This window comes from Xyrauchen texanus, chromosome 2 (genome assembly GCF_025860055.1).
Source record: "Xyrauchen texanus isolate HMW12.3.18 chromosome 2, RBS_HiC_50CHRs, whole genome shotgun sequence".
Classification (NCBI taxonomy): Eukaryota; Metazoa; Chordata; class Actinopteri; order Cypriniformes; family Catostomidae; genus Xyrauchen; species Xyrauchen texanus.
This window is the reverse complement of record NC_068277.1, coordinates 59,735,276-59,747,003: the sequence shown is the minus strand read 5'-3', so window position 1 is coordinate 59,747,003 and position 11,728 is coordinate 59,735,276. Positions and strand designations below refer to the sequence as shown.

At 36.7% G+C, this 11,728-nt stretch overlaps 1 protein-coding gene across 9 annotated transcripts; it reads left to right on the top strand.

The window, feature by feature from the left end:
- Positions 1-2,337: 2,337 nt before the first annotated feature.
- On the top strand, positions 2,338-11,505 carry si:cabz01007794.1 (uncharacterized). Of its 9 annotated transcripts, none has more exons than XM_052091590.1 (13): positions 2,338-2,397; positions 3,684-4,325; positions 4,602-4,661; positions 4,851-5,051; positions 5,288-5,386; positions 6,044-6,185; positions 6,275-6,441; positions 6,528-6,818; positions 7,188-7,388; positions 7,596-7,694; positions 7,938-8,079; positions 8,172-8,360; positions 8,611-11,505. In XM_052091590.1, exons 2-13 carry the CDS (start codon positions 3,732-3,734, stop codon positions 8,655-8,657), a joined length of 2,232 nt encoding a protein of 743 aa, XP_051947550.1. In that variant the 5' UTR covers positions 2,338-2,397; positions 3,684-3,731; the 3' UTR covers positions 8,658-11,505. The 9 variants fall into 9 exon arrangements, with proteins under 9 accessions (XP_051947550.1, XP_051947541.1, XP_051947523.1 ...); XM_052091581.1 differs by having other exon boundaries at positions 3,684-4,361; XM_052091563.1 differs by having other exon boundaries at positions 3,684-4,397.
- The last annotated feature ends 223 nt before the right edge of the window (positions 11,506-11,728 follow it).

Genomic DNA, 11,728 nt, shown 5'->3' with positions numbered 1-11,728 from the left:
ATATATTACTGTATAATCGCTTCAGAGTTTCAAAGTAATTTAAATGTCATTTCCTAAACCTTACCTTATCATGGAATCAAGAGTCAAGACTCTGTTATAAACCCTAATGGCTTTGGAGCAAAAAATAATAATAGCCAACATGGCTGGTCGATTTTGAGAGTAGAAATCCTTATATTTCAAAGCGGCTTGCCGCCAGCCGCCTGCGGTCGATCAGCCCGAGGCAACCGCCAGAGAAAATGAAGCGGGCGGCCCGCCAGCTTTTCGCAGGCGGCATCTCGCAAGAAATGGAAGTGACGAATTCGGCGGCAAACGTTTCATCCCCGCCAGTGGGACGCACCTATAGCCGACAGCTTAGGGACGGCGGCAAAAAGAAGCCGTGCGGATATTTTTTGCTATCTGGGTCAGTACAAAACCTGAATGAGTGGTTGCGAGACAGCTCCTTTTATACCTGTATGTCTGGGGGAGTGGCATGCAAATTCCACTCGCCAATTCCCATTGGCCTTTTCTCAAAGGTGTTTGGGGCTCCCAAAAGCGACCCCTAGTGTCACTACATTGATACAAGTCTTGTTCCCTCCATCAGGGAACGGAGGTTACGACAGTAACCAAGATGTTATCAAAAGAGTGTGAGTGAGGTTGGTTGGCACACTGGGTATATAAAAAAGAATAAATAATAATTAATAACCTTCCTACACAATATTTACCATATTAATACCTCTAAATACACACATATATTACATAAAATAATGTATCATAATAGTAATAATAATACTTAATATTATTAGGTTGTTTGTCACAAATAATGAACAAAAATCAACTTTTGTTGAAACTGAATTTGCTATTTTTTTTTTTGTTTTGTTTTTTTTTTACATAATAACTTAAGCTTTAATTTGCACCTGGTTAGAGCATCTTACAGTTTGTTCCACCAGAGATATTAAACAAAGTATGAATAGTGTGCCAACCAGCCCCGGTCTCCCCTGATAATAAGTCTATGTGCATGTGTCCAAACTTTTCTTTGGTAGTGTACATGATATTTATAATACCTTTAGTATTTAACAAGGGAAGATGTTTTTATTTTTTTTAAAGTTATTTAAAAATATTATTTTTATTTTCCTTTTATCTTCCAGTCCAAAGTAAATGACAAAAGGTAAAGAAACCTAATATTTGAACTGCAGTCTTGGTCATGCACATTTGTGAGGTCTAGTTATTGTCTGTGTTTTAGGTATGGTAATATAATGCGTTTGCCTGTGTGTTGTCTGGGTGTGAGTCTTCATTCAGCATGTCCTATTAATTACTTTCTTATACAACCATGCCAGAGAAACAGGAATGGCAGAGACTTAAATAACAAATTCTTTTGATGATGATCTACTGTATTATGCAGTGGAACATCGATGGATTGTTCATAAAATAACTAATACACTAGAATGCACAGGGGAAATAAAAGAAAAAGACTGTAAACAGTAACCTAAATTAGGACTACAAATGTCAATGTTTGTTTCTTATAATAATGCCATTTAAAATGCTGTTATTGTTTCCCCATCTTATTCAATCCAACAGAACACAAGGTTGCAGTTTATTCTACCTTCATATTTTATATCTGATTTTTAAAAGAATGTCAAGGTCAGCTTCCTCTCCTCCAGCCCTGAGTTCTCCAAAATGTTGCTCTGTGGCTGCATATGTTGGTCATTTAATGTAAAAGTTGATGTCTGAACCTCACCCAGAGTCAACATTTGAAGAAGAGTTCAAATAGAGGATCAAGGATGCTGAGGTCAGAGGAGAAAAATACTCAGATTGTAAACTCTGAGATAAAGATCTAAATCTTACAAACATTTTCATGGTAACAATATTTGTGCCAAACATTTGATTATTACTGTAAAATCATTCGAAATAATTTTTTGATCTCCTTCAAACAGGCTTTTAGAATCATCTCAGTCATTATTACTATTTGACAGTGTTGGTTAATACTGGTATTCACTGGAGCCTACTATATAGTGGCTACCGTGGTCATTTTAAAATGGAAACATCCTGTATATTGATTTCTGAGATTTTTTTTTCTGTTGTCAATCAAGTGCGTCACACGCGATCATGATTTCCAGTCTCTGCGTCACCGACCCACCTGTTCTATTTTGAGTTGATGATGCAAAGGGAAATATGAATACGAGTTACATTATTGTTTCAAAGGGCGTGTTCCTCCTTTCCTTAGCGGGACATAATGGCGTGCGTTTTGTTTTTGCGTTGCAACTGTGGGATTTGGACTAGGGCGGAAAAAATAAAGTAAAAAAAGGTGTGACCAACTGTTTAATTCCCGCCCTGGATGCGAGCAATTAAAGGTGCTAAAGTCTCCATCACACTCTTTACTCCAACAAGTCACACGGATACTCGCCAGAGCGTCTTGCAAAGGTAAGGAATACTTGGTTACTTTTGTGATTTATTCAAACACTGTTTAACACCTATTTTTTTTTAATTCGTTTTCTTTCAGAAACGGGTCGTTTTAATTCACAATTATTGCACAATGCTTTACAGAGCATATGCATCTGTAAAGAATACTTAATTTATATTTAATGAATTCTTAGATAATATGTTTGATTCTTTACATTTTCATTCAAAAGACAATTAACTAGATGCTTGTTCATAAGCACTACTTTCCATCCTAGTTTCTTACATTCAGTTTTGGGGCGAATCATATTTCAGTTTTTGCAGATTTTTATGATATGTTGAAGTGGCTGAAGATTCAAATGGAAATGTACAGTATATAGAACTATGTATTTTGTGCTTTGCTGTAGTGCAGTCAACTTTTGTGGAACTTTTCTTTTTGTTGTGAATGAAATATACTGTAAGCTGACTTTTACTGTAAGCTGGATGCTGTCCTTACTTTATTTGTTTATATCATATTATCTTATTAGTTTATATCACTGCTTTGGAGCCTAGTCAAATGTCGTTGCTTTGATTATGGTTCCAATATGTCACTGCTTTAGAGTTTTACTCTCGAAGTTTATTTTATTTAAATTAAATTGGCCCTAACTATGCAAAATTCTGTACTTAATTAAAACTTTGTTTTAATTAGAGAAGGTTTAATAAAGGGCAACGAACAACCAGTGAGTAATCATACTAATCTATGTCTAACAAACAAAAAGTACACATCAGTCACGCATCTCAGTTAATTTAGTTGGACATTACCTAAAATGACTGTGGTTCTTAAAAGAAAATTCCAGGTACATTACAAGCTCTGCTCAAATTGTTTTTTTTTTTTTGTTTTTTGTTTTTTTTAAAGGAAACATCTAGGTTATAAGATAATCAACATTATGGCACAAATGCTGTCGATTGAGCTTAACTTGTATTGAACCCAGAATATTCCTTTATGAGTCATTTGCTTGTAAATTGGACGCGGCTTATACTGTGTCTGTTATTGAGTGCAACGAAGATAGTGCAAGAGAAAGGTGCTAGATAGCTGTGCAGGGAACACTTGCACAAACTTAGATGATGTAATGAAATGACACCTAATCACCAGATGACATTTGATGATGCCGCATATGGACACGGAAAAAGTGTTCCAGTTGTATGTCAGATGTTTTATTATTGTTTAAAATTTTAGTTTTTGTGAGAGTTATGACCATTGTAGCTGCAGCTTTGTTTCTTCAATTTGATTTTTTTATTTTACAAACTGATTTACTTTATTTCCATTTTAGGTAACTCAGACTGAAAGATAAAAAAGACACAAGTACAAAAGAGAGTAAATGGAGAGTAAATGGATCTATGTGGCTGTCCTGGTGATGGTATGCATGATACATGGAGCAGTGGGGCTTACTGCAATAAACATGACCATCTCTATTGCAAGCAATAGCTCGATAACTTCTAACAACATGACCGGCAACTTAACGCAAATGGGCCCCCTCAACGTGACCGGCAACTTAACGCAGATGCGCCCCCTCAACATGACCGGCAACTTAATGCAGATGGGCCCTCTCAACATGACCGGCAACTTAACGCAGATGCGCCCTCTCAACATGACCGGCAACTTAACGCAAATGGGTCCCCTCAACGTGATCGGCAACTTAACGCAGATGCACCCCCTCAACATGACCGGCAACTTAACGCAAATGGGTCCCCTCAACATGACCGGCAACTTAACGCAGATGCGCCCCCTCAACATGACCGGCAACTTAATGCAGATGGGCCCTCTCAACGTGACCGGCAACTTAACGCAGATGCGCCCTCTCAACATGACCGGCAACTTAACGCAGATGGGCCCTCTCAACATGACCGGCAACTTAACGCAGATGCGCCCTCTCAACATGACCGGCAACTTAACGCAGATGGGCCCTCTCAACATGACCGGCAACTTAACGCAGATGGGCCCTCTCAACATGACCGGCAACTTAACGCAGATGGGCCCTCTCAACATGACCGGCAACTTAACGCAGATGCGCCCTCTCAACATGACCGGCAACTTAACGCAGATGGGCCCTCTCAACATGACCGGCAACTTAACGCAGATGCGCCCTCTCAACATGACCGGCAACTTAACGCAGATGGGCCCTCTCAACATGACCGCAACTTAGCAGATGCTCTCAACATGACCGCAACTCCAGATGGGCCCTCTCAACGTGACCAGCAACCTGCCCCAGATAGGGCCTAATATCGTGACTAGCAACAGCATGTCACAAGTGAGCCAAGTTCTTTTTCCTGTTTAAAATGTTGTATGATGATCTTGATTGCTCAAGTGAAAGTTTCTTTAAAAAGATGAAATGTTTGCTGGTTGAGCTAATAATGTTAACCCAATCAATTTGATCTTAGGTAAATATATAACTTTTACTTATATGTTTTCCTTAAATTTTTTATTTGTTTCAATTCAGTTGCAGAGTATGATTAGCAGGGAAAACTGCAGGACGGATAGGGCATGTTTCTCCGCTCCACCCACCTGTAATCCAGCTGTATCAAGTTCCTGCTTTTTTCTGTCCACGAGAGGAGTCAGTGGAAATTCAGACAACCTCACCTTTGAGCTCAGTGGAGAGACAGATGGTTACATTGCAGTTGGCCTCTCTCGAAACAACAAGGTCTGAAGGAGATCACATTCCCAATAAATGAAAAACCTTGTTTTTGGTGCTTTGTGATTGTGTTTGGATGCATCATTCTCATAATTTCCTCATAATTCGACATACTAGATTTGGGAGACAAATAAACCACAGTCTTGTCAACATCTTTATATGACTTTATCTGTGATTCTGAAGCATGCATTAGATATTAACTGAGATTTGCATTCTCAGACTAATTATATTTTCCCTTTTCTTAGGGTAATGGCGACACCATCTATTCTTGTGCCAATATCAATGGAGTAGTGCAGTTCATCCGTGCCACACTGAACAATAGCCAACTGACTACAGATAATGCAGTAAGACCATTTTTATAGACTTCTCTCTGAAATACTCCAATAAGATTTGCACAGAAGATTGTTAGCAACAGATAATTTAGTAATATATTATAACAGGGAATAGTTAAAAGGTGTCTTTACAGAGCTGATTTAAGGTGCATCTGTACCTCCTCCAAAATTAATTTTAATGATGCATTTTTGCATCAAATCCATAAGCAGGCTGTGATCCGTTTTACCCCCAAGGATCAGAGGCAGCTTTGATGGCTTTAGTTTTATGTAAAAGTTGTAAACTTGCCAATGTCATACCTCATGTATTGTTCTTAATGCTGTACACAAGGATCAATAATCGCCAAGTATGTGATACATTGTTTACAGTGACTGATTTCTGTGTAATTTACTACATTACGAAAACTGTGTAACACAAATTTTTGAGCCACTTCAGATATGGCTTCTGTGCCATCTGTGCAGTGTAAGGACAGCTTAAGTCACGTTGCCACTGAAGAGAATCATTTCTTAGTCAGATAGGTCAGAAGACCCATGCAAGCTCAAATAACTCTAATCTAAAAGAGATCAAATTTTCTTCAGACAGCTTTAATATGCTTCTATGTGGATCTTTTGACACTGTGTTTCAGCGATGTAGAAATAATTTATATTTGTATAACTTCACTTGTGCTGCAGTTCAGCCCTGGAAGTATCCGTGGCTCTGTGAACGGAAGAAAGATTCAGTGCACTTTCACAGCTCCTGGTCTCAGCAGCACCACCACCCGTGTGGCAAACACAGGAGCTGTTCTCCAAGTTTTTACAGGCAGCCTTTCAAATGGTGAGTGCAACACTATGATCACATAACTAAAAGAGATTTTGTTTTGTAATATAACTTAAACATTTCTTTCCTCTACTGTTTTACCCCAGGTATGCTGAACTCTCCAGTCAGTATACTGGTCACAAATGGATCAGTGGATCCAACCAACCCAAACAGCACAGACATTACAGTGATTACAGCCAATACAAATGCCACAGCTTCAAATGCAACAGCAGCATCAAATGCCACAGCATCTAATCCCAGTCAATCATCAAATGTAAGTGTGAACAGACTGGTAGGAAGCTTTTGATTTTCCAAATGAAAGTTTCAGTTCATTTTCAGTTCATTCCCCACTTAACGCAGATGGGCCCTCTCAACATGACCGGCAACTTAACGCAGATGGGCCCTCTCAACATGACCGGCAACTTAACGCAGATGGGCCCTCTCAACATGACCGGCAACTTAACGCAGATGCGCCCTCTCAACATGACCGGCAACTTAACGCAGATGGGCCCTCTCAACATGACCGGCAACTTAACGCAGATGCGCCCTCTCAACATGACCGGCAACTTAACGCAGATGGGCCCTCTCAACGTGACCAGCAACCTGCCCCAGATAGGGCCTAATATCGTGACTAGCAACAGCATGTCACAAGTGAGCCAAGTTCTTTTTCCTGTTTAAAATGTTGTATGATGATCTTGATTGCTCAAGTGAAAGTTTCTTTAAAAAGATGAAATGTTTGCTGGCATCAAATGCCACAGCATCTAATCCCAGTCAATCATCAAATGTAAGTGTGAACAGACTGGTAGGAAGCTTTTGATTTTCCAAATGAAAGTTTCAGTTAAAATATTATAAAAGTCAATGAAGTCAAGGACTGCCCTTTTGTGTCTAATGGTAAATTACTCTAGTTATGTTACATACTTGAGATTTATATGATAGATATTATTTATTTTTAACTATTCTCAGTGGATTTGAACTTTAGTATAACATTTCATGGATAACATGAAGTTACTTTTATTCCAGGTTATCATACCAGGCAGGGATAACTGCAGGAAAGATAGGGCATGTTTCTCTGCTCCACCCACCTGTAATCCAGCTGCACAAGGTTCCTGCTTTTTCCTCTCCACGAAAGGAGTAAACGGAAATACAGACAACCTCACTTTTGAGCTCAGTGGAGAGTCAGATGGTTACATTGGAGTTGGCCTATCTCGAGACAACAAGGAGGTCTGAAGGAGATCACATTCATTTGCCATACATATTTAAGAAAGATTTGTTGAATACTTCCTCATAAAAATGAATTTATCAGAGTAAATTTGGGAGATAAATGAAATATTATTTACAGCTACCATCTGAATCATAAATGTCTTTATATAATATATATAATGCCATTTTTAAATAGATTTAGGTATAATATATTTGTACTTTTTATAGGGTAATGGTGCCACCGTCTATTCTTGTGCCAACAACAATGGTATAGTGAAGTTCAACAGGGCCACACTGAACAATGGCAGATTGACTCTGGATAACACAGTAAGACTCTTTTTAAGAAAGCCTTCTCTCTGAAATTCTCTTCCAAACTTTGCAAAGCAGATTCTTCACTATACAGTAGATTCATTATATAGAGTATAAATAATACATTTGCTAATCACAATTATGCTGCTGTTCACACAGGGCTCTAAAGCATGTTGCTAATAAAGAAAAACATGTATTCAAATGTGATTGAGCTGTGTAGTAGAAAGGTATTTTAATATGATATCATCCTTCTCGCTGCAGTTTAACCCTGGATATATCAGTGGCTCAGTGAATGGAAAAAAGATTCAGTGTGTTTTCGTAGCCCCAGGTCTCAGTAGCACCACCACCCGTGCAGCAAACACCGGCACTTTTGTCTTATTCTTAACAGGCAACTTTACAAACGGTGAGTGTAACACTACGACTGGAAGACTGGCATATTTGTTTATCTAACAAAACTAAAAAAATATATATTTTCATTTCTACTTCTATTTTTAGGCACTCTGGGGTCTCCAGTCACCCGAATGTCGACAAATGCATCAGTTGACCTAACCAATCCTAACAGCACAAACGTTCTAAATACATCCATTACAAGTGGGAATACGACCATTGCTACTGTGATTACAACCACTACTACATTAAAACCTACAGGGGGGAGCCATGCACTGCAGCAAGCTGCATCTCAGGGTAAAAACATCCACATCAGTGCAATTCCTAGGATAGCTAGGATTAGATCTCCATCAGTGACTTTTCATTGAGCAGTTTTAGCTTTCTGAATTGTCTGCTCTATAGTTGCTAAATGTTGGTTAAGCTATAATGTAAAGACCCGTGGCATATTATGAAGCCAACAGGGGATCACATCTATTTGATATGGAGCCCTTTCCATGGATTAGGAGAAGACGATGACTTAACCTTCATTTTTCTCTTGTCTTTCCAGCTGCTCTGGTTATCCTCTCAGGTGTCATCACAGTCCTCCTGATGTAAGGATGCTGTTTGGCTGTGATTTGCTGTCTGAAATTGATTGAAGAGCTACAATTGCTTGACAAACCCAACACCAAAATACAGTGGCCTGAAAATGTACTCTGACAAGTAGAAATGAATGAATGTCACTGCATTCCAGACAACATATCAAACCAAGTGGAATCTGCAAACAAATGATGCTAGACCTTCCTCAGAACTAACTTTACTTTTGTGAAGTAATTGCAACTGGTTTAGTCCAACAAAAAAGCATCTAAATTAGTCAAAAATACTACTAAATATTAGTGAATCAACCTGAATACTTTACACCAACAAAACTAATTTTAAGGGTTAGATCGGGTACAAATTGCTTATAAAGGTTACCCCTTTCGATACTTAAAAAAATATATGCAACGATACCAGTGTTTCTGCAGTACCAGTAACACCGACACAATTCAGTCCCAAACACCCTGTCTGACTGACAGATGGCTGCTTTCAAATGCTCACACGTTAATTTGAATGTGTGCTCTGTTACTCCTTTTACACGAAATGGAAATGAATTAACCAAATTAAAATCATTATATGTATTAGTGTGATTATTTAATCACAAAAGGATGTGATTTAATTCAAGAAATATACAGTTTGCATGTGCTGCACACTTCAAATTGAATGTGTTAAGCTCCTGATATGCTGAAAACACCACATTTTATGATCATTGTGTGCTGTGCTTATTGTAGTAGATGACAGAAGAGATCGCACATTCTCTGTGAAGCGTGCAGCACTTGCAGACTTTACATTTATATAAATAAATCTCATCATTTCGTGCTTTAATATTCACACTGGACAATATATCAAACATCTCATCTGGAAGTGTGGAAGTACTGTCAAAACACAGAACCGGAAAAGCCTTTGTCAAAATAAAAGCTTGATTCAAAGTAAAAGCTTGATCTGTGAAATTGAAGAAATTGCGACAGCAATATATTACTACTGTATTATGTGTAATATTTACTGAAATAATAATAGTTAATATTATTCTAAAAAATATTATAATTATATAATAAATATTAATTATTATAATTATATTATTATAATTAATGTTATAACAATCTTGTGTTTTACATTCTGCTGTGAAGGTCTTTACTGAAGCACTTGGTCTATTTTTATTTGATTACATTTGTATTAATTAATTTGATCAGTCTCAATTCTGATGCTGGATTAGCATGGAACTGAAAACAGAATTTGGGGGGAAACAATGGAATTTAGAAAAATAATTATAAAACTGATTTCATAGGGTCATACTTTAAAAATTGAATACTTAAAAAAACATAATTAAGAAACTCATCATTAATACATTTAACTTTGTTAAATAGGCTTAAAGAGTGTGCTCATTAGCATATTACCTATGTCTTCGTGGTATTGAAAGTGGTATCGAGAATCATGAAATTTGACTCTTATTGGAACTGACTACCGACATTGTTGTATTTCGACAAATCTAGTATGATGTAAGTTCCCCTCAAGTTCACACAGATGTAGTTCATCACATTAACTAAAATTTGACAGCCATAAAGTGGTTTTGCTGTGTTTTTTTTTTGCTGTTGTTTCTCACTTCAGGCCATCTTTTGATGTAAATTGTTTTTGTGCTATATGTCTTTCAAATAAGTGAAAAATTTGCGGTTTAATATTTGCTATAAAATGCAAAGACATACAATTTTAAGCTTTTATATTTAAAATGTGAAAACATTTGAAGACATTCATAAATTTTTATATGCTGCTCAAGTGTCCAAATATTTTTGGAGCCACTGTATATATAATTCTACATATTTATATTTGTCTAATATTGCAATTCACGAATCAGTGAAGATCTGGAAATTATGGAAGAGGGAAATACTTGAAATATTTAATTTGCAATGGAGAGATTATGTGCATTTGTTTGTGTGTGTGTGTGTGTGTGTGTGTGAGAGAGAGAGAGAGAGAGAGAGAGAGAGAGAGAGAGTTAGCATGGTTTGTAAGTTATTCTATAAATATACAGTTACTTAAAATGATGCTACTGATGATAGTTTGTATAATCAGTCTATTAATGTAATTGTGCAACAGTGTAATAATACATTTTTAATTTATTTTGTAATTATTCTATAAATGCCATATATATATATATACATACATACATACATTCATACATGCTATAGTTTACCTTTTAAAGTTTTTTGTCAGTACCTTTTAAATAAAATCTCATTTATATATATTTTTAAGAAATTGTAAATTATGTATAATTTATGATTGATTTAAAAAATATTTTTTAATGTAAAACAAAATAACATCTCAAAATGATGATACTAGATTATTATTCTTATTATTTAATTTTTTGTGCACTTTAAAGAGTCAAGATATCCTCATAAATAAGCTCACTTTCATGTCAAGGTCAGAGAGAGTGGAGGAAACTCAGGACAAGTTGTAAAACACAAGCTAGACAGAGATGAATCTCTAACTTGTTTGACTATTTCAAAGGCATTTTTGTCTTCCATAAGGGAAAACATGTTGTTGAAACCACAGTCTGTCTGTCACCTCTTTCCATCCATTCATTTTCTGTAAGCAGGATATTAGAAACCTTATAATAATACTTGAAATTATAAATAAATGTGATCTACAGTCTGCTGTTTTTAACAACAATTTCAATGTATAATATGATGATCGATAATAATGTGATATTTCTAAGGACTAGTGCATAGGTGAACTAGAATGAACTAGGGGCTCGCCTAGCTGAGCCTGTTTTCCTGTGTATCGCACACTAACCTCTTCACTTTGTGATTTGTGTTATATTCTGAGTAGGTTAATCTTTTGGATATTGAATGTGATTCCCCACCTCATTTAATTTAGATTTCACAGTTTTTAAGTAGCCAACATGAGCTGTGTTATAATAATGGTCCACACCTAATAACCATTTTTAATTAATGGTTGTTATGAAAGGAAATAGTCAAAGTGCACATTCTCAGCCTTCCTACAAGGGGCGCTACAGTGAGCATTACCATAAACTGTCCATGGTCAGCTTTCTCTTTCACGTCTTTTGTCATGGTGGAGCAACAGTTAGAAAAGAATCTGAT